Source organism: Octodon degus, unplaced genomic scaffold (assembly GCF_000260255.1).
Source record: "Octodon degus isolate 3935 unplaced genomic scaffold, OctDeg1.0 scaffold00089, whole genome shotgun sequence".
NCBI classification, from domain to species: domain Eukaryota; kingdom Metazoa; phylum Chordata; class Mammalia; order Rodentia; family Octodontidae; genus Octodon; species Octodon degus.
The window spans coordinates 8,819,428-8,841,948 of NW_004524665.1; the positions used below are offsets into that span (position 1 = coordinate 8,819,428).

At 47.3% G+C, this 22,521-nt stretch overlaps 1 protein-coding gene across 11 annotated transcripts in view; it reads right to left on the reverse strand.

Moving 5' to 3' along the window:
- The window catches only part of Hdac4 (histone deacetylase 4), a 255,289-nt gene that overhangs the window by 198,098 nt on the left and 34,670 nt on the right, over positions 1–22,521 (reverse strand). For 3 of the 11 annotated variants that reach the window (XM_023722246.1, XM_023722247.1, XM_023722249.1), the window contains exon 1: positions 15,521–15,567. The exons of 5 other annotated variants lie outside the window; for them this stretch is intronic. In XM_023722246.1, the coding sequence (XP_023578014.1) occupies positions 15,521–15,545 (25 nt within the window). In that variant the 5' untranslated portion in view covers positions 15,546–15,567. Of the gene's footprint in view, positions 1–15,520; positions 15,568–22,521 lie in introns of those variants that run through there. 3 more of the 11 variants (XM_023722241.1, XM_023722248.1, XM_012516041.2) reach the window with 1 other exon arrangement.

Here is a 22,521-nt window from a genome sequence, read left to right on the forward strand (position 1 = left end):
TGCCAGATTCCTTTCTTTGTTACTCCTGAAGCATCCCTGGGCTGTGCACTGCCCCAGGTCACAAGGCAAGCCCAAGGCACCACTCTCAGATTTGTCTACTCAGTGGGAGCACTGCCCCCGAGCATAGCCAGCCTGCTGCACTCTTTGCTTGGATATGTGCAGTCCAGGAAAACCAGTTAATTTCCCTAGGAGTAATATAAGTTCTTACTTCTACAGCAAACAAATCATTTTTTGTGAATATGTTAACTAATACTTCTACTGGACAGCTTCTTCACTCTGATGTCTCCTGACACAGCTGCATGTTCCCTTCCCCGCTTGGCACTTCTAACACTGCTGCCATTTACGCTCTGCAGCTCTCTGCTCTGACAGTCTGAGTTCCAAAGCCCAGTCTCTACGTGCCAGTCTCCTGTGGCCCCTGAAGGTAACATTTTGGCAACAGGAAAAAATGTGACTGACAAGAAAAATTCTAGCAAATTCAATCCTCACCAACTATAACTTATTCACATAGTAAGCTATAATCATTTAGCACTGAACCATGTAAATACAAGGCTCATATAAAAAACAGCACATCTTGCGTACATGCAGCTTGTGTCTGACCCGCGGCCAGGGTGGAGAGCGACAAGGCAGAGTGAGGCTGTCTCCCCAAGGATCCAGCATCCCAGACATCTGTGCCCACTGTGATAGGAAGAGAAACGACAATGCCCCTGTCACATCTCAGTTCCAGCCACAGAGAGCCCATCGTACCAGGTATGGTGCCTCTGGCATGTCACCAGCCATGTGATGGCCATGCCAAGCCCTCTTCCTATACCATCCTAAAGTCTTCACTTCCACCACTGCTGTAGGTTAGAGCTAAATGTCCTTGGAAAGTGCCACGTGTTCAGAGGTGGGGGTCCTCAGAGGTGACTGGATCATGGGGGCGCCACATATTGGTGGATTAACTCACTGATGAGCTCATACTGGATGTGCTGTCAGGAGGCGGGGCCTGGTTGGAAGAGGTGGTCCCTGTGGTGTGCCCTTCAAGGCTGTGTTCTTGTCACTGGCTCCTCCTTCCTCTGTTTCCTGGCTGCCATGGAGAGAGGTGTCTTCCACCAGGCCCTTCTACCATTTCTGCTCCACAGTCAGCCAACTGTGGACTGAACTCATGACACAAAGAGACAAAGAAACCTTTCATCAAGTTGCAGAGTAGCATCCCAAGTCCCAGTGATGAGAAAGGGACTCACACACAGCTTGTGAGTACATCACAGATGACTTAAGGGACAGCACAAGCTCCCAAAGTGAGCCCCTTGCCCCAGTATGCCTATTTCTGGAACTTTATCAAGAAAAAGAAGCAGTGAGAATAATCAGACATAAAGATTTATGGATAAGAACTTTAAACTACATTAAGAAAACATTTCTAAGCACTCAAACATCCTGCAGCTACATGCAGGTAGGAATGTGGGCATAGTTGGGGGGTCTGTTGAAGAATGTATACCACGTGTAGCTCACTACCTCAGAACTGCATTCCTCTCAGCTATGTTAGGTGGGCAGGGTAATGACAGGGGTCATTTTCCTTCCCTTTATAGCTTTTGGCATTGTCAAGCTTGAGGTTAAAATGAAGCTGTAGCTTAACCTTTAAAACTGGGAGAAGGGCGTTATTTTTTTGGTTATTAAGAAAACTGCTTTCATGCAAAAATCAACAGGAGGCACCAACGGTTTGCAGAGGCTCCGTGGAAAAGCTTGCCTTGCCAGCAATAGAAGGTGCAACACAAAGTGGCTTCAGCATCCAAAGCCTGCAGCCCAGCAGCAGGAGCACTGCAGCTTAGAAAGCCCCTCTTCCACACGGACAAGCAAGAAGACAGCAGAGCAGGGGCTCTTCCCAACCCAGCCTGACTAGAGGAGGGACAGACCCCACTGGGATCCCTAAGCCCTCCTAGGGCCTGCTGCTCACAGCGAACTCCACCAATGCGTGTGAGGAATCAGGCAGGAAGTCATACACTCATGGAACACATGTCACCACTTGGACAGAGTTGTCACAAGACTCAACAGGACAAGAACAGGATTTGCTCTTAAAAGTTGTAATCTATAAGAAACCATGACAATTTCAGAATGAAACGCATTCCGCCAGTTTCCCCTAAACTCCAGGCAGCATCAGGAGACCTGAATGGGGCCATGTACATCATACGCACTTAGAATATGGACCAGGCTGACAGAACTGTTAAAGTGCTCAGGATTGGTAAAGCTGGCAAGGCAAAACTGGGTGGGTAGTAGCTTAAAAACTGTAGGACTAAGCTGGGCACTGTGGCACAATCTGGAGGCTGAGGCAGGAGAATCACAATTCAAGAACAGCCCAGACAACACAACAAGAATCTCTCTAAATAAATAAATCAGGGCTGGGGCGTAGCTCCGTCTGATGGGCTTGGAATCAATCTGCAGTATTGCAAAAACAAACAAAAAGGTAACAATAATAATACTACTATAAGAAACTTCGGGCATCTGAGGAACATTTTCAAACATAAAGCCCGAGGACAGCCCTGAACTTGAAGCCCAGACATGCAAAGGCAAAACTTAGCCACAATTAGCTGAAAGAAACATAGTCCCATGGCATCCTAAAGAAAACTGACCCTGCCGTGACACAGCAGTGTGAAGTTAAAGGCGCAGGGGCAGAGTTGCGCTCCCTCTTGCCCAGGCAGTCATGGTGGTAAAGAACAAACATCACAAGCAACAGCACAAGGACAACCTGGGTCTCCGCACAGTTCCAACTAAGTGCAGGAACAGCAACATTTACAGATAACACAAGTCCTGCTCCCTGCGAAGCCTACTTCTCTGATGCGTCTGCCAGGCTGGGACAAGCAGCCTGCCATGAGTGTGCTGTGGCCCCTACTCTGCTGCTTACTACCAGCGTGCCGCAGACACCAACCAGCCCTGCATACGGCCGGCTGAAGGCTGCTGGGAAAGAAGCCCCCGTCGGCACAGCCTGGCTTAGGCAGCACAACCCCTGCTCTATCTTCTACAGAGGCCCTGAAGTCTACCATATTCCTCGATGTCTCCATTCCCAGCAGAGGCAGACACAGCAGAGGAAGGCACAGAAAAGATACCAATGTAGGAACACAGTGGCATGGACAGGAGTCACAGCAGGAGAAATTGGAAAAGCTGTTGCAAAATCCTGGTTTAGGAAGAGCAAACCTGCACAGAGCTGGGAATAGAAAAGCACTGGAGCTCATGACGCTTCCTAAGAAAAACTTAAAATTAGGAAGATCTTTCCTGTGAGACACAATCCTATCCCTACAGCCTTACAGGTTAAAAATAGGCATGATCTTCACACATGCTGCTGGGACAATTGGATATTCACAGGGAGGAATGAAGCTAGATCCCTATTTTACACAATGTGCAAAAATTAACTTCAAATAGATCAATGTTCTAAATATAACAATTAGAACCATAAAACTCTTAAGAGCATGGAAAAATCTCCATAATCTTGAATTTAGCAACAGTTTCTTAGATTCTTTATCAAAGGACAACAACAAAAGAAAAATGATAAATTTCAAAAGTAAAAACTGAAAATGAAAAGCAACATACTGAAAAGAAAGTGTGGTTTGTAAACCAGATGCTTCCAAAACTCACAATGAGAAAACATCCAATTCAAAAATGGGCAAACAACACTTCTCCAAAGAAGATACAAATGGCCACTAAGCACATAAAAAGATACTAATTCATAGGCAAATACAAATCAAAATCCCAAGAAATAAACGATTTCACACCTACAGGGATGGCTACATAGAAAGAAAGAAAAAGGAAGAAAGAAAGACAGACAGAGAAAAGTTCACAGGGAAAGTGAAAAAATGGGAACTTTCACACATTGCTAGTAAAAATACAAAATGGTTCTGTGAGAAACATGCGGGAGACTTCCGACCAGCTCCACACAGCAGCGTCACACAGCGCAGCAGCTCCCTTCCCAGAGCTTCGTACCAGGAAAGAGGGACCGACATATGTATGCCAGTGCTCGCAGCAGTGCTATTCACAAGAGCCGAACACCGGAAACAACCCCAGTGTCCACCAGCAGATGAACAGCCAGCAAAGACAAAAGGAAGTGGTGCCCCATGCCGCACATGTACGGATTGGGAAACGTCACACTGCGTGCAGTGAGCCAGGCACCAAGCGCAGACGCTGCCTATTCCAGAGGTAGGAAGTACCTAGAGAGAACACGCACAAGAGAGCCATAGAGGCTAAGTAGAGGGGTTGCCTGGGGAACGCAATGCACAGTCAGTTCGGGTGGGAACAGTCTCTGGTTTGGGGAAGATGAAAGTCTTCTGGAGATGGGTGGTGGTGACAGATGCAGTTAATGTCACCGAACTACACGCTTTAAAATGGTGAAAATGGTCATGCTCACGTTATTTGTATTTTACCACAATTAAAAACAGGTGTGATGAACAGAGACTGGTACACATTCTGGAAAACAGACTAGGAAGCACTCAGGTATGAGTAAGGGATTGCTTTATTAACTGGCATGGGATAAACTTTAAAAGAATACGCACAAGGAGACTGGGTATGGTAGTGTGCGCCTGTAATCCCAGCGCTTGGGAAGCTGAAAACAGGATCACTACAAGTCCTATCTGTATAGTGAGACCCTTTAGACCCTGTACCAAATCCATTAAAAAAAAAAAAAAAAAAAAAAAGACTATACAAGAGAACAGATAGCCATATGCACAGGTCTGTACTAAACACAAGGGCTGCATGCCTACAGAGCTGGCAGTCCAGCAAGAGTGACCTGCTGCCTGTCTGGTCTGACAGCACTACACCCACACCACCTGAACACCCCAAATGGCATGAAAACTCATGGTGCAGCAGTTCTCAAGACGGCCCTGACCACACAGAGGACATACTCCCAGCTCTAGTGCTAAAGAACAGCAAACCAGAGCTACAAATTCTCAGCCCTGTGAGTCCAAGGCAGGAGACACATGGAACAAGCGAGACCACATCACTCATGAATGGAGCCACAACTACACCTGCTTCTGGGAAAATTCTTACCTATGATAACTATCTAACTGCCTTCACTGTACACGTGGCCCAGAACCTCTGCTATGCAGAGCCCCCAGGAAGCTGCAGGGCCCTTGGCTAGCCCTGGAGTCTAGCATCTACCCTTGCAGTGAAAGCAGCCTATCCCCAAGGAAGGCCATACAGCTTAGATGAGCTGGCAACACAAACAGGCAGGCTGGGTGAGCACCCCTCCCTTCCCCAAGGACACATACAGAGACCATCCACACCCTGTGCCCACTCTGCTCAGGTGAAATAGAAGGCACACTGCTCTAGGTCAAGCTGCTGCAGAACTCTGATGACCAAGGATGGAGCCATAGCTCTTCTCGGCTAAAAGAGGGCTATCTCTCCTCAGCTTAACAGAAGGTCAGTACTATAGACAGCCCAGTCACTCTTTGTTCTTGAACTTCCTTCACACTGTATTCCTTACCATGGCCTTATGCAAAGATTAAAAAAAAAAAGCAGAAACTAAAGACCCTGAATTCAGATGCTGGGCACCCAGCCAAGTAGCCAAGGCCCTGGCCCCAGTTGGCTACTCTACCTCTGGGGCTGTTGTGGGCTGGGACACAAAGGCAAGGCCTGTCTAGTCCTCCAGAGTGTGCTCTGGGACCCTGTGTGTCCCTCAGCGTCTGCTGGCTGCTGCTTTCCAGCAGGTGATATTTTGGGTGCCCACGGGGGACATAAGCTCCTTCAAGACACTCGGGAAGTACTAATTTTGCATCATCCACCAGTAAGAGGGGGCCAGTCACCACAGCACTTGCTAGGTGCTGTGATTCCCAGGAAAACCTAGAGGCCCAAGTTCATTTTGCAAGGAGCCCTAGAGGACCACAACAGGACATTTCACTGTACTTTGGTTGAGGACACTCACTGGTCACCAGAGGACTAGTGAGAGCCTCTCATGTGCTTCAGCCACTTCTCACAACAGCTGAGCACCATGAAGGCACCCTAAACCAAGGGGGCCCCTGAGAACAAGAAGAGCAGGGCAAATGCAGGCCCGCAGAGGCCCATGGAGCCGGAGAAGCCCTGCCTAAGTCCCTGAGCTCTCTGGATTCCAGTAAGAAGTCCTGAGCTACAGACAGTGAGAAGTACCACATCCACTTCCATCCCTACCCGTACCCCATTGCGCATGCTCCCAGGTGCTGGCACCATGCCAACTTCCCATGGGGCCTTCCTACATCCTTCAGAGCAACTAGGGATGGAGTGACGCTCCCAGAGGGTAAAGCCTTGTAGCTACAAGACTTGCAAGGCAGCAACAGATTCTTCAGTAAGTTACACCTCTACCCAGCATCCTCCCCAGCAAGTACAGTGTGGGTGCCAGACTCTGTGCCCTCTGAGAGAGGACTCTGTTACAAGCCGCAGTGATCTCTAGCCATCTCTATCTCCAGCTGCCCATCCTGAGGCTTCGAGGGCAGCCAGCCCTGGCCGGGTGTCAGGAGCAGCGGAGCTGGGTTAGTGTTTCTGTCTGACCCAGACAACTGGGGGTTTGTGATGATCTGCTGACGCAAGAGCCTGTGGTGCTGCATGCCAGAAATTAATCAGGGGAGGAGGAATTCTTTTTAAGAAACCACTTGGCGGCCACTGACCAGCCTGAGGCCTGGAACGTAAGCTGAGCTCCCTCCTCCTGCCGTGCACACAGTACTCCCAGGCAGCGCTGTGGGCAGGCTGGGCCGAGACCTGGGCTGGAGACCTTGCTACACTGCCCATCCCAGCTACAGCTGGCCACACCAACTCACACCCAACCCCACTGCAGTCTTTCTGGGGATAGGACACTGCAGGACCCACCAGCTATGCATATCCCAAGGGTGGGTCCCACCATCATAGGAATGACAGGAAGTCTCCAATCTTTGTCATCTGCTAGTAAAATTTCTTTCTCAAAAACTGGGTTTTAAGGTTTTCATCACTAACCATCAAAAGAGAAGAAAACTGCAACATAAAGTTTGACTCACACCTTCAAGTTAGTGGTAGGCATGGTTTTCGGTGCTGGTCCAGTTCCCAGCAGGCAGGACCCCAGGCCTAGGCTCCTCCCGAGGACTTCCATGCATGCTCCCCAACTTCCCACCACTCAAGGGGCTGCCCCTGCACATACCCCCTGCTTCCTGTGCCCTGTGCAGCAGCAGCAGGTACAATACCAGGTGGGACTACAGGCCAGACCTTAGGCTTTCTGGGGGAAGAGAGGTAGACATATACACAAGCACCCTCACTTGATTTGTTTTGAGAACTGAGGTTCAAGTTATCCTGAAGTTTCAAACACTGAAGGACAGAAGTTATTTATATTTATAAACAGGGCACAAGCCTGACAAGGCTGACTAAATTGAAACTTGCCAGGCACTCAGGCCTGGACCTGGCTAAGGACAGTTTCAGATTCCTGGGATGGGAACTGCAGCTCACGTCCCTGGGCAGGAAGAGCTGCTGGGCTACACACCTTGTTTCCCTCAGGCCTCACTTGGCTGGCCCTATAAGGGTCTATAATGGCTCTCACCTCTCAGATCCAAGGCCAAGAGGCAGAGGCCAGGCCCACACAGGAGAGCCTGGGCCTGACTCAAGCTGTAGCTTTCAAGGCCACATGCAGGTTGCTCGGCCAAGTAGGCAGTTAGATGGCCAGGATGGGGCTACCCACTTCCCTGCCAGGTAGGCTGCTAGATGGTCAGGATGGGGCCACCCACTTCCCTGCCAGGTAGCCTGCTAGATGACCAGGATGGGGCTACCCACTTCCCTGCCCTACAAAAATCCCTCCAAAGAGTGTCTTAAAGGAATAGCCACAAGGCCATGGCAGATACTAATTCTACCATGCTCCAAAGGCCTGAGCTTGGACCACTGGAGACCCTGGCCAGCTGCCTGGCATCAGGACTATAGAAGAGTGACAGCTCTGGTCCCACGACTGTCATTATAACCACCACTCCAAGTGATGAGTCTCCATCAACCAGAAAACTGACTGCCATTAGCTCCAATGAGTGGCAGACCCTTGTATCTATTTTCCTATCTCTTTCTCTTAGGAGGAAGCCAATTTCTAAAACAAAGTATCTGCTTTGCTATAACATGGGAAGGCCTCTGGCTTCAGCTCCTGAAGTAGAAAAAATGTTAGCTACCTTGAAACTAAGCAGTCTGAGTCAACTTGCAAATAAAAATACATTCACTTTATTTAAAAACTTTAAAATGTTTTAAAGGAGCAACTGTACTGGATAAAATACATGTTTAAATGTAACACAGCAACCGTGGTATGTATAACCAGCCATCTACATGAAATGCATAGCTTACTAAATAAACGTAAATTTTATTTACGGGGAAATAGTTCTCCCTCTCAGCCTTCTTCCATCCCCCAAAAGCCAGTTAAGCTTAACTGATCTGCACCCCAGCCACAAGTAGAGAAAGTTCTAGAACATCTACATGCTGGCCTGTGGCTCTCTTCTGAGCTTTCTGGCCTTGGATGCCACCACCTGAGAGGATCATGGAACCACAGACCTAAGAACTGATAGTTAATAGCCATCCTGGCTCAACAGAGGGCAAAAATAAGAAGGGAGAGACCTTGTCATGCTCACCAACATACTACTCAGCTGGCACTTGTGAGGCCCAAAGATGCCCTAGCGTAGCTGTGCATCTACAGCATGTGAGGCAATGCCTTCAAGGTCTACCTCAAGCTAAGTGCTGAATGAATTCTTCATTCATACTGGGGGGTAAGAACCAAGAGAGGGAGGTGGATGTGGGGACTGCCAGCAGGAAGGGGCAAGGCAGTCCGTGCCACTGCCTCCAGGCTAGGAGATTTCACACCATTTATAAGGTGTAACATAAATCACCTCATAAAATGTCTGAATGAGAGCCCTATAAGAACAGCTCAAGGCAGCACATACAAGCCAGTCCACTTTAAAACAGGCCCAGCAGCTATTCCTGTTCCATAAAGATTACTGCCAGCCTGTAAAGCCACCCCAGGCTCAGGCGACATCCCCCACAATGCACCTGAACCAGGGTGGCCTGAGATGAGAAGATACCAATGGCCCACCCCCATCAGACCAAAAATGGGCTCCTGTCCTGACAGCTCAGCTCCATGTCTCTCAAGAGCTTCAGCAAGCAGGGCTTTATTCATGTCACAGCCATCCAGCCAAACAGAACAATAGAACAAAGACTATGGACCAGACTTCTGCAGGCTAAAGCTCTCGGGTGGGAGGCCAGGGTGCAGCATGACCTGTGGGGACAAGACAAGGGGGGACAGAGAAGCAGTGAGGCCTGGTAAGCCAGTGCTGACTCACACAGGAGCAGAGAACAAAGAGTGGAGGAGCCCAGACAGGAAGGGGGCCCTGGCCCAAGATGCAGGGTCAGGGCCTACAACGTGCCAGGCTTCCTGTGGACAGGAGCTTGGGAGAGCCATATACCAGGAGGGGGAGAGCAAGGACTGGGGCCAGCCCACACAGAAACTCAAAGTTTAACACAGGCAGAACACGGGAGAAAGATATAATGAAAAGAGAAAGGAGCAACATAAAGGTCCTTACTCCAACAAAAAAGTATAAAGTTTGAAGTTTTCATGGGCTTAAAACAGCTTCAAAATACACAAAGGCCAAAACTGACAAGTCTAAAAAGAGGAACAGAACAATCCACTTCAGACAGGTGATTCTAAATGCCATTCTGCATAAGGCTGACAGGCAGGCAGGACGCTGGTGGAGCTGAAAGGTCCAAGCAGTGGGGTCATGAACCCGCCTGGCGGCAGACTCCAGAGCTGACTTGCTCGCTTGTAAGCCACACCTACGAAACTGACTGGCAACGCAAAGCCAAGCTCCATAAAGAAGCTGTAGAAGTTGCGATTATGTACATTAATATCAGTGCCATGGTGAAAGTAAATGAGAAACAACACAACAAAAGCAATATTAGAAAACTCATAAAATTTTACAATACATTTCTAAATTACCCATGGATCAAAGAAGAAATCAAGTAGTATTCTAAATTGAATTGTAAAGAAAATGACATCAATAAGCTCACACCATCCAACTAAAGACATACATAGGTGGAAATGTATATAGCCTTATGTGTTTATTACAAAAGTGTGAAAAAAATTGTATTATAAATATGTATCTTAATCAACACAGACCATGCAAGTTAATCTAAAGAATAAAAACAAAATAACAGAAATTAAATTTTTTAATTGATTATAGAGAATCAAGAAAATTAAACATGGCTCTTTACAAATACTTGTAAGTAACAAATCCTTAGCAAGTACAATAAAGAGAAAATTTTTTTAAAAAACTAAGAATAAAAAAGGGATAGCACTACAAATCCTACAGATTTTTTTTAAAAAATTTTTTAAATTTATTTATTTATTTACATATTTCATACAGTCTTGATAGACAGCTCAAACTCATAGTGATCCTCCTGCCTCAGCCTCCCAAGTGCTGAAATTACAGGCATGTGTCACCACACCCAGTTTTGGTGGCCAGCATGGCGTGGGGCAGCACAGCATGCAGTACCAGGTATCACCTGGGTCCCTGTGCTTGCCAGGCAGGCACTGAGACCACTGAGCTATCTCCCCGACCCTGTACAGACATTACAAAAATGAGACCGTTTTATGAACTTTTATATCAATAAACTTGAGAATTCAGCTGAAACAAACAAATAACAACTCTAAGAAAAAGTAAGTACACAATACTGATACACAAAACAAAAAAATCTAAATAGTGCTATATGAGTTAAGGATATAATTCACAAATACTCCCATAAAAAAAAAAAAAGTCCAACGTAGGTTTATGGTGAATTCTTCCAAACACTTAGGAAATAGTATCTTACATGAACACCTGAAAGCACTTGAACAGGTTAAACAAAGTATGGCCCACAAGCCAAATACACCTTATGGATTGACTTTTTGTCCAATCTGCAAGTAAAACATGTTCTTTCTTTGCTTCTTCATTAGCAGGACAAACTACCTGGCACACACCACTTACAGGAAGAAAGAGTTTACTTTGACTCATGTTTCAGAAGGATCAGTCCATGGTTAGCTCACTCTAACTGACAAACAGCACAGTTGAGAAAAAACCATTCATCTCCGACTAGCTGAGAAGCAGAGGGCCAAAGCAGAGCAAAAGAGGAAGAAGCAGGAAGCAGATATTGTCCCTGAGGTCAGGCCCCCGTGATCCACTTCCTCCAATGAGGCTCCACCACCGAAGGGCACATTGGGCTATGAATTCAGGAATGGGGCAGTCCAGTGACCAGGTCAGTGCCCTCACAAACCAATCATCTCTCCAGGAAGTTTACCATCAGGATTAATGGGAAGGAGAGAAAAGAAGGGAGCAGAGAGTTGAGGAAAAAGAAAATCGGTGAAGGGAAGGAGGGAAGCAAACTGGAAGAGAGAGGGGAAAGAAAAGATAATGTGTTCACAGAGCCTGAAATACTATCTCTACAGAAAAAGACATTTCAGTCCTAGGAATAGAAAAACGGGACAACTTCATCACATGTTAAGCAGGTGGCATAACCTTACTATCAAAATTTAACCATGAAATTTCAACAAAAGATAATTACAGGTCTAAATCGAAATTAAATTTAGATTAAAAAAGTAAATATAAGCAAAATAAACTCAACAGCATGCTAAAAAATACATACGTCCTCTGACTCATGATGAGTTTGTATCTCAACATACCAAGCACAAATGGAAAACACTTGCTGAAGCCGGAAGCATCACACACACCCGGACACCTGACGTCCTAGCTCCATGCCATACAGCGCGTACACGGGGCCACACAGGCATCTACCTTTGCGGCCCTGTGGCTGCCTCAGGGCTTTGGCTCCCAGCTGTACTGTACCTACTGAACTCATAGCTAAATCAAGAAAATTCATCACATTAATCAAATAAAGAGATGAAATCTATGATTAATAGATATAGAAAAACCCTAATATATTAAGCTGAACCAAATGTGCCATTTTTGTAGACTGAAAAAGATTAAATATCTACAATTTCATAAATCTTGTATTTTAACTCCTACTTGTGAGGAAAAACTCTTACTAAACTAAGAACAGATGAGAACACCATTAATCGGATAAGACTGTTTACACAAAACATATAACAAATTTCATATGCAATGAGAGAAAATTTCCCTTGATATTCCAAAAAGACCCAAATGCTCACTATCACCAGTGTTCTTTAGCTTCTCACTGAAGGTCAAGCTAGGGTGGCACAGCAATAAAGACATAAAAAGTTAAAAAGAAATAAAATATTCACTACCCACAGACACACTTAAATTTTAAGCGAAAGAACCTACAGTAAGCTAGCTTTTGGCGGCACACAGGGCTCCTGGCTACTGGCTTCAGGAGGCACCAGCACCAGAACCGAGTACAAGCTAGCAGGCTAGCAAGGCATGAGGTATGCGACATCTTCACACCGACAGGCTCTTGCTTGCATGTCCAGCAAACAAACAAGGACAAGGACAAAATTTTCACATCAAAATATCCTGGATACCATATTCAATTAATTTTAAATCAGTCAAGTTCCAGAGTGTGACTGTACTAAGCAAATTGTGCAAACTGCCTAGAGACAAGATGAGTATAAAAAATTAACAGTACTCTAAATATGACAAGCACAAAGTGAAACTGAAAAACTAAAACTGCAAATACACACACACATACACACACACACACACACACAACTAAAAGTAAATCTAACAAAAGAAATAAAACAACTCTACAATGAAAACTACAAAATGGACTAAAAAAAATTAAAGATGATCCAAATAAATACCACATATACCACATTCATAGATTGGAAAACTCAAAATAAATTAATATCAAATGCAAATCAGTATAATCTCAAAAAAGTCTACAAGAGGTATTCTGTATAATCTCAAAAAAGTCTACAAGAGGTATTCTATTCAAGTTGTAAAACTGATTTTAAAATTCACATGGACATACAAAGGGGTAGGAAGAATGAAGACAGCTTTACATTCAAAAGAACATGGCAGGGGCCGGGGAGATGGCTCAGTAGAATAAGCGCCTCCCTGGCAAGCGCAAGGGCCTGAGTTCAATCCCCGGTTCCACCAAAAAAAAAAAAAAAAAACATGGAAGAGGCACTTTATGAGACGGTATGACTGATTGCACAACTATAGCGAGGACGGTGCTCTGTAGGCACATGGATAGGCAAGTGGACCAAAGCATAAAGGGCAGAACCAGGCCCACATATACAGATGCCTGACAGACGATGGATATATAAAAGAAAGCTTAAGGTCTTTTAACTAAATATCGCAGAGCTAACAGTATATCCCAGTGGAAAAGGAACCTCTTCCTATCTCATGACATGCGCACGTACAGGGGAGCCCAGCTCTGCAGACTTAACTTGTTTTACAACTGTAGAGAAGATTGGTGCATTTGTGTTTGTATGAGGAAGATGACTATGGTCATGTCTGTCAAACAACGTAGTTTGTTGCACTGCAGAAAGCAGAAGCAAAATTTTGCCAAGTGCTTGTTTGCAAACAGAAACATTTGTAACCTGAGGTATTACTGTATGTATACACGTATAAATTATATATATATATATATATATATATATATATATATATATTCAATGGACTATGTACCTATTTGTCAGCAGTAAAATGAAACATCTCAAAAATAATGCAGATTCTCTTATGACCTTTAAGTAGGCACCAAACAAAACTAACAAACTGGACTAAGTTAAAATTAAAAACAACCATTCATCAATAAAAACCCAGTTAAAAAAGACAACCTACATATTGTGAGCAAACAGCAACATAATAACCAACAAAAAGATGTCTATCCAATCTACATAAATAGCTCCTAAAAATCTGTAAGAAAAATAAGACACAACGATTTCTTAAAGGGGCAGAATAGGCCCTCCACCACCAAGAGAACATCTGGCTGCTCAATTCACACTTGAAGAGGTGCTCAACATCTTTAGAAATACTAGAAATACAAATTAAATCAAGCAGTTAAGATGAAAAAGGAGACTACTGAATACTAGTGAAAATAGAAGTCTCCTTCACAGCAGAGCAAAGCAAAACTGGTGCCATCGAGCTGAAAGCCTGTGTGGCGCAGGCATGTATACCTTACCAAAGGGTGTGCGCACTCCGACAGGCCAGCTGATGTCTGCAAGCATTACAGGAGCACTGCACCGGAGGAGCCCAAACTAGAAACCACCCTAATGCCAGTGACAACTGAACGATCTCTGACAGGCTCACACCATGAACTATACACCCAAGGAAATGATCAGATCATTATCACAAGCCACAGTGTTCACAAATCTCATAGACATAGCTGCTGAAAGAAGAAAGAGTAACCAGCATATAACCTCATTTATACAGATTTCAAAACCTTGGAAACTAAGGTATTAAAACTAGAAAGATGGTTCCCGGGGGTGGAGGAGTAGAGCCACTGGGGGAAAGCAAAGCAACAGGGACTTGGGACTGGGACACTACATTCTGGAGCCTGGATATTCCCTTTGGTGGGAGGTCACCTGCTGCCCTTCCTCTCTGTGCACCTGAGTACTGTGACAGTTTGACCAACTCCTGGTCCCTTGCAATGGCAACCTTTGGGTACACCACACTTGCAAGAGCACCACAAAAAATGGAAAATGACTGCGCATCCATCACTGGGACTCAGGAGACCAGTGACCTCCGAGGCACATGCAACCATAAAAAGGTCCTAATTTAAAAAACTAAAAGCTAGGTGCTAGAGTGTCTACAGTAGATGACTGAAGAAACACTGAGCAAGACAGAATACCCACAATCTACTTCATTTTAAGCACTCCCATTTTATGAAGAGACTTTACTAAAAACCTAGTAGAGAGCACACAGGCTCCCACACACCCCGCCAACAGAACCTGCAGTTTCCCCTGCAGACAGACACTTCACATACTAGGACACACTGTCACAGCTGAGGAGCCGGCACTGACAGGCATGTCACCACCGCTGAAATGAAGAGTTCACCCCGACTTCCTAGTTTCTCCCCTCCAGGGTTCCCCTCAGGAATCCCATGGAATATGTGGGTGTCACCCTCCTTAGCTGCCTCTTCACCGTGACAGTTTGTCAGCCTTGCCTTCTTTCCATAGCCTAGGCCTATGGAGGACTAGGCAGGTATGCTGTAGGGTACAACGCTACAGGAACTGGAGGTCTCATTGGGAGAAGACCATGGGTCTTGTTCTCATCATACAAATTTACTGTAAACTCAAGGCCTAGAATGAACATGCCTCTCCGATTGTCACATAAGCAACCCAGAGTAGCATAAACAACAATTGTCTGGAGACACTACATCAGGTATGTGTGGGCCTCAGCTGTCCTCAAAGACAGAGCAAATGTTCCAGCCCTGGGAATGTGGTGGTGTCAGTTGTGCAGGAGACTCACCACACCGAGGCCCTGCCTGACCCCACACCACAGACTGACAGAAGCTCCATTCCCAGAAAACCCCACCAAAGCCCTCTACCTCTACACACTTTCTCTTCCTAACAGGAAGAAAGCAGGACTCACACGAGTAAACAAAATGAGGCCCACGTGTGGCAAGGACGGAAATCAAATGCTTCCGTTTTACTTACACATTATAGTGATTAGCAACCGCATCAGATGGCCACTGCTGGGTTTGACATTTTGTGGCTCTTCCTCTGAGCTCCTAAATCACTTCCAAGAATGAGGACAAATTAAAAGCACAGCTACAAATCCAACCAGCACCAACTTCTGCTCCAAAATACAGGGCAGCAGAGGAGACAGGATGCACCCAGCATAGCCCCTGGCTGTGCACGCAGACAGAGCTCTCCAGGAACAGAAGAACTACAGGACAACTGGCTTCAGTTGAGGTCCACAGGCCAGGCCCATGGAATAAACACGTGACCTGGGTCCCGGCCAGGATCAGGACAAGCTATATGTAACACGAGCAAAGAATGCTGGCTTGTTTGTGTATACTGCCACATCTTTGGGAGTGGTGGGGGAGCTGGGGTATAAAATGAGTCAAGATGGAACCAAACCTGGCCGGGTGTACCCAGGAAGTCCAGCCCCACAGAAAACTGGAGCGCCTTATCTCGGTGCCGGGAAACACTGATTCTGAGAACTCCCAGGGTACTGCCCTTGCAGCCAGAGCTGGCCTAACCTCAGAGGTCCGCACACATCCTGCCCACCACCTCTCTCACCCTCTGCACAACACAGCAGTGGTGGCCTCTGCCATTGTCCCCACCCATGACCTGGCCCGCCATGATCTGCACACCCCTTCATTCAATCAGGACCCCAAAATCCCCACAGTGCAAGCCTTCCTCTATCTGTGCAGCAGCTCAAGGACCAGGTTGGTTTCATAGGGTAACACCCTCCCTGTGCAAACAAGGATCCGTTTACCAAACACACAACATAAATGGGCTGTGTGTTAAGTTCAGTTATTCATGTTAGTTTTTAAAATCCCAAAGTAGCACTAACGTTCAAAATGTTCACTACATAAAACATGAGACAATTCATGGTAGTTTTCTAGGGTGGTTCTCTAAACCACTGCAGTGGCAGAGACCCCAGAATTCAGTGAGATTCTGAGCTTGGTCAATCTAGAAGTTTACTAACCAGCCAAGGTGAGAATGTGACTATGGAATATGCTGGAGCAGGTGCCCTGGAGGGCACAACCCCAGGCCTTGGAGCTCTGGCCCAGTGTTAGTTTAAGTTGAGCTTCCCACTGGCACGGTCTGGCTTCCAGCCAGAACGTGCATGTGAAATTTAATTGAACAGTGTCCAAATAAACTATGAAGACACAGGCTTCCTGTGTCAACAATAACTTATGAAAACTGTATTTAGTTTATATTAAAGTAGAAAACATAGACCCTGACTTTGTAGAAAATAACCATAAAGATGTTATCTTGACAAGTAATTTTAGCCAGTGTCTCAAAGTGAATACACTTGCTCAAATACTCTGAATAGCCATACACTCTGAGCCAGGCAAGGCTGCGCTCAGCCCTCCTGTCCAGGAGTCGCCAGCTGTGCCAGCTGTACAGGCTGCCTGACTCCCCCCGCCCAGTGAAGGATGACACGGATCACCCCCTGCCAGGCTGCCAGGGTCTATCAGCTGCACGAACAGATGCTGTTGTGCTTGAAGGCAAAAGGCAAAGCTGCTCTGACCCACCAGGATGCCCCAGCACACAGACCCAGAGCCGCCGGCTGCTGCCCTGCTCTGCTGTTCCCTGCTTGCCCCTCATTCCAGGGTGTGCCCAGCTCTTCCGAGAAACCCATCAGCATGCAGCCAGGTGCAGAGAGGCCAATCTGCACCATTCACCTCCAAGTGCAGGCACTACCCCACCCCAGCCTTCCTATACTACTACAGAAATAAATTATAAAAGCCTACTGACAAATGGAAAAAACAGAAGAGACCCAAACAACAGAAAGATGTAAAAGGCCATAGCCATAGGGGGGCTTCAAGGGGGATTGCCCAACAGACCCCCAGCTTGTCACCCAGATCCCCTTGAGCACCTCCTGAGGGCTGGTATCTGGGACAATGAGCACCACAGTGGGGTCTCAGTAAACCAGGGCAACCCCACCGCCCTTCCCCAGTGTTAGTGCTCAGGAATGAGCTGCCATGCTCAGAACAAAGTCACTTTCCTAGACTGAGGCATCTTCTGCAAAAACAGAAGGCTCCTACAGGGGATCCCCTGAGGAGCTGTCTGCACCTTGCTGCCCCAGCCCTCCTGTGTGCACCTCCAGTCCAGGGCAGGCCCTGCTGGAGCCCCAAGCCACACCATGGTATAAAGCACAAAAGAGCGGGCCCTCCTCCATGGCAGTCACACCCAGCCCATCACTTAGAAATCAGTTCTCATTACCATTTCATGGTGACTGCTAACACCCACCGTGTAGCTCCAGAGGGCCTCGGACCCATCACCACAAGTAGAGTACCAGGTGCTCACAGAAGGAAGCTCTGTATCTACTGCCAAAACTTCCCAACGAAAACTCTGCTCTCCTTGTGTCCAGCTCCCCCAGCACCTTCTCAAATTTTCTAAAAAGTCTAATTTAAAAAAAAAAAAATAGTAATCCTGCCTTGCTGCCTTACTGTCCCTTCAAAGAGCCTAAGGAGCCAGAGGACATGAGCAGGGGGTAGCCCTTGAGCCTGCATGGCCTGCAAGACCAGGTGCTTCCAGGAGCCCAGGTAGGCAAGCGTGCACTGCGTCAAGCCATCATGGAGATGTGGACTCCCAAGAATCAGTCAGCCCGGACCAGACTGATTGTGTGAAGGAGACAGCCCCAAGCCTCACACACTCTGCAGAGTCACCAGACCCCGAGGGAGAAGCTTTCCCATGCACCCTTGCTCTCGAGGGAAGAGGTCTGAGAGGCTTTCCGCAGCAATGATGAGCTCCAATGCGCTAAGAGCAGACCCAGTGGTTTTCTTTGAACTCCTTCAGAAGTTCACAAATCCTCATGCGTCAACGAGCCACCAAGGATAAAGTCCAATTCCTACAAAGGACTTCTTGGAAAAACTTGAGAGGAACCATCTTGTCTGTGAGCACAAACTAATCAAAGCAGAGCCTGAAACTCTTAAGCAGTGAGGCTGCACTCCACTCCATCACTGCTGTGAGGTCAGCATGCTGGTGCACCATCACCCGCTGGGACCTATGAACAAGCAGGGTGCCAGGAAGTGACTAAGTCACAAGGACTACACTCCCAAGCAGGGTGAGTGCCCCATTAAGGAGTCCAGCTGCCCCTCTAGGAAGGCATCAAAGGACCAGAGAGCAGCCCTCGCCAGACACCAGGCCGCTGGGGCCTTGATCTTACACTTCTTATGAGCAACACAGTCCTGTGGCTTCCAAGTTATCTATGACAGTTTATGATAATAGCAGAGTGGGCTGAGGCTGCAGGAAAACAGCCAGAATATAAGCAGCAACTTTCTAAAAGCAGCATGAGTTTAAAGTTTTTTTAAAAAAGCAGTCATCTGTCACAACCTTGTGATGGGCCCAAAGTGAAGGCTGGACAACAGAAATCCCAGCACCCCCAGGGCACAGAGAGCTGAGGTGGACTGCCTAGGAACGTAGCTGTGTGCAATGAAGACTCTCCGGCTAGTGAGGGCCAATAATGCATGTCAAGGCACTCCAACCAACTTCATGCAGTTTTCCCAAATGGCATTTCACACAGCAAAAACTAAATTTGTAATTTTTTTAAGGCACCAGGCACAGCAGAGAAACTGGCAGAAGGAAAAAGGGAAACGGACTCTATTATCTTTGAAAACCTGAGAGAATCTCTGGAAGATAAGGAATTCTCTGGAGTAGAACAAAGGGAGGCTGAGGCTTTTATGGCCTTTGGCCATGTGGAGATTGAAGGGGAGGCTTAGATACAGTTGAGAGAGCTGACTGGGGGTCTTCCCTGAGGTGGCAGGAAGGGGATGTTTAGATAGACCTGAGAAACTGATTGGGCGTCTATCCTGAGGGCAGGAAGGGTGAAGGGAAATTACACTCTGGACACTTGGAGAAGGCAGCAGGCGGTCTTGGGAAGATAGGCCTTTGTGTTAAGGGCCTCAGCCATATTAGATGATCACCATAATGATTCAGCAATTCATACTAGGACCACAGCCTATTAGTTATCTATGTATTTTATTTAAAACACACAAATGTCACTTCTATGTAAGTTCTTCTACCCCCTTCTCAAGTAATGAATAGCAGTAGTAAGAGCTTAAAAATGGCTGTAAGATTCAACACTGCTTTTCACCATCAAATCCCAAACCATGTCTAGGCCTGCACTCTCTGGGCCCAAGTCAGGAGTAAAGTGGCATTTGGATAAAAATGGAGCCAGCACAGGGCAGAGGCAGCAGAGCGCACTGTAACTGAGCCTGAGTCCAGCAGGCACGAGGCCAAGGCACACACCGCTGGGCCCACCTCTGCCGCATGCCCAGGAGGGCACCACAGCCCTGCAAGGACGGCCACAGGGAGGCTCACCCATGCTCCCCTGCAGGCTCGCCAGAGACCGCTTTGTCTCACCACAGCTGCAGGTCTTCCCTGGTGGGGCAGGAGAAAGGAAGGGTAGACCAGAAGGCCCACGCCAGCTGGCAGTCCAGAGCACCTCCTCACAAGCCCATGAGCCCAAGGTCTGTCTGATTAAGTGGCTAAAAACAACCCAATTCAAAATCAGTCAGAATATGAGTTCAAGAAGGTTATTTGCTTCATTTGATTTTTTTTTTTTTTTTGCCTAAACTGTTTCAATTTTCTTAAGTGTCCATTTTTTACCAAGTTCTCATGAAATATGCAAACAGAAGGCTGCTTAGTGAAAGTCAAATGAAAAGTTTCAACTAAAATCTTCACATTAACATGGTGTGTCAGGTACCCAGTCAGCTTCTTCACTCAGCTTTCTAAGGACTAGCAAAGAGCCAGCAAAGGGCCACAAAATGACACACATTGCTGCACAGCAGGGCAAAAGCCCAAAGGTCCACAACAGCCAAGCCCAGGCTTGTGGAGACTCATGGTGATGCCAGGTGTGTGGCACAACATGTCACAGAAAGGAGAGCAGGACAACTGGCAGCCAAGATCCTCTCCTGCACTACCATGAGAAAGGAGAGGTAACAGGGTCACAGCCACACACTGCTTCAGCCCTTGTTGCTTCAGGCTGCAAGTCCCCAACACCCACCCCTCTCCCACCCAGCTGAACCGTACTATCACCAGGCCAGGCCCAGAGCAGCAAGCTCCTAGCCCTGCTCTCCACACACTGAGCCTAGTCTCTGTGTGCAGGCTTCTCACAGCTGGCAGTTTCTGGGCCCTGCCTTTTTCTCTCACAGCAGGCACCACTCCAACCCCAGGGGAGGCTCACTGCCTGTCTGTCCAACCCTGTGCTCCCTGTAAGTGGGGAGCATCAGTTCTGCCCGGGGCCAAGGCATCCTATGCTCTGCCTGCAGAGAGAGGCATCCATGTCCAGAGCCAGGCCGGCCTGGGCACTGTCCAGACTACGTCTAGGCAGTTGATGGGGGAAACGGGTTTCCTCAACCACACGAGGAGCACCGGCGCTCCAGCTCACTTTCCAGGGTCATCGTGCTGTACAAATGCAGTAACTGGAAAGCACAATTCACAATGAACTTGCTATTCATTTTGGTCTCTTAAAAGCACAGCAGGGCTGACTTGGAGGAAGCAAGGAATCAATGTTGATTTATTATTACTGTGAGTTTTTAACATCACAGTTAAAAAGAGGCGGCTCCAGGGCTGAAGCAGCCCCAGCCTCACACAGCCTGGCATCTGGAGGCGGCCACGCATCCGCACACCTGTCCACGTACGACCTCCCCCACCACCGGGCGCTGCAATTACAGCCTTTCTGTTCCACTGCCACGCTGAGCTCAATGGTTCCTAATGATTCTCATACCGGGTTTTCTGTGTCAAATACATACCAGGAGTTCATTCTTAAATTTCAATATCATTAATCATCCAACATTCAGCATCTCAGAACTCAAAAATTTGCATTTCGACAATGGGGGCTTTGAAAAAGGACACAAATGCAAATGTTCCACAAACTATATAAGAATTCTCAGAGAATTGCCAAAACAAACCATCAGTGCTCCATTGACAGCGAATTTTCTGAGCTCTTCATAGCGAATGAGTATTCGTGATTTTTAAAAGACAAAACACAATTTGAGGATTTAAAAAAAAAAGAAGTAGGTTGAAAAATGAGTCCTTATGTCTGCATGGTCTCCAGAACAAACCTTGGCTGATTAAGATCCCAGATAATGATGGCACGGAGAAGCCGGGACAGTCAGTCTGAGCAAGAGCTGCAAATGCCATGTGCAGTGCCGGGAGATGGGAGGACCTGCGCTTGGAGGCCTGCGGTGGGCGGCAGGGCACCCGGGAGTAGCAGCTGGAACCTCCCTGCTTTCGCCCTAGCCCCACTGCCAGGGGCATCTGTACTACAGCTGGACTCTAAAACGTGCCCCCAGGGCTCAGATGACTCGAGGTTGGGCTTGGGAAGGTGCCTGGATCACCAGGCCCTACTTTCCACAGTGGGCTCATCCGCTGATGGGACTCATGATTTGCTGGCATTAGGAAGTGATAGAAACTTAGGAGGTGAGGCCTTCTTGAAGGTAGGGGGCCACAGGAGTGTGTGTAACTTAGGAAGTGTCTTGTCCTCAGATCTTCCCTCTGGGGGGGGGGTCTCCCTCCACTGCTAACTCTCCTCCACAAGCCTAAAGCAAGGCAGCAGGCCAACCTGGACCCTCTGAAAACTATGAGCAGAAGTAAATGCTGCCTCTTAGAAACTTTTCCTCAGGAATTCTGTCACAGCAAGGAAAAGCCAACACAATCTTCATGTCTCTCTCTCACACAGCAGAGAAGGAGCAAGTGCTGCCCACCGCCTAAACTGTCCTGAGCCTCAGCTCTCCAACTGCCGGCCTCCTCGTGCCTCCCTGTCATGAAGCGGGTCCTCTCGGACTGTTCTGAGCCTCCTGCTGCTGGCTGCATGGCCAGCCGCATGTAGCTGCCAAGGCCCGGCCTCATCCACAGCCACTAGGCTCTGTAGTCACCTCCACTGCCAGGTGGAACCCTGGTCTGCAATTTGCCCATCACCAGCAGCTCAAAATCACTATGTTAATTGGGCCCACAAAATTCACTTTTTCCCCTTA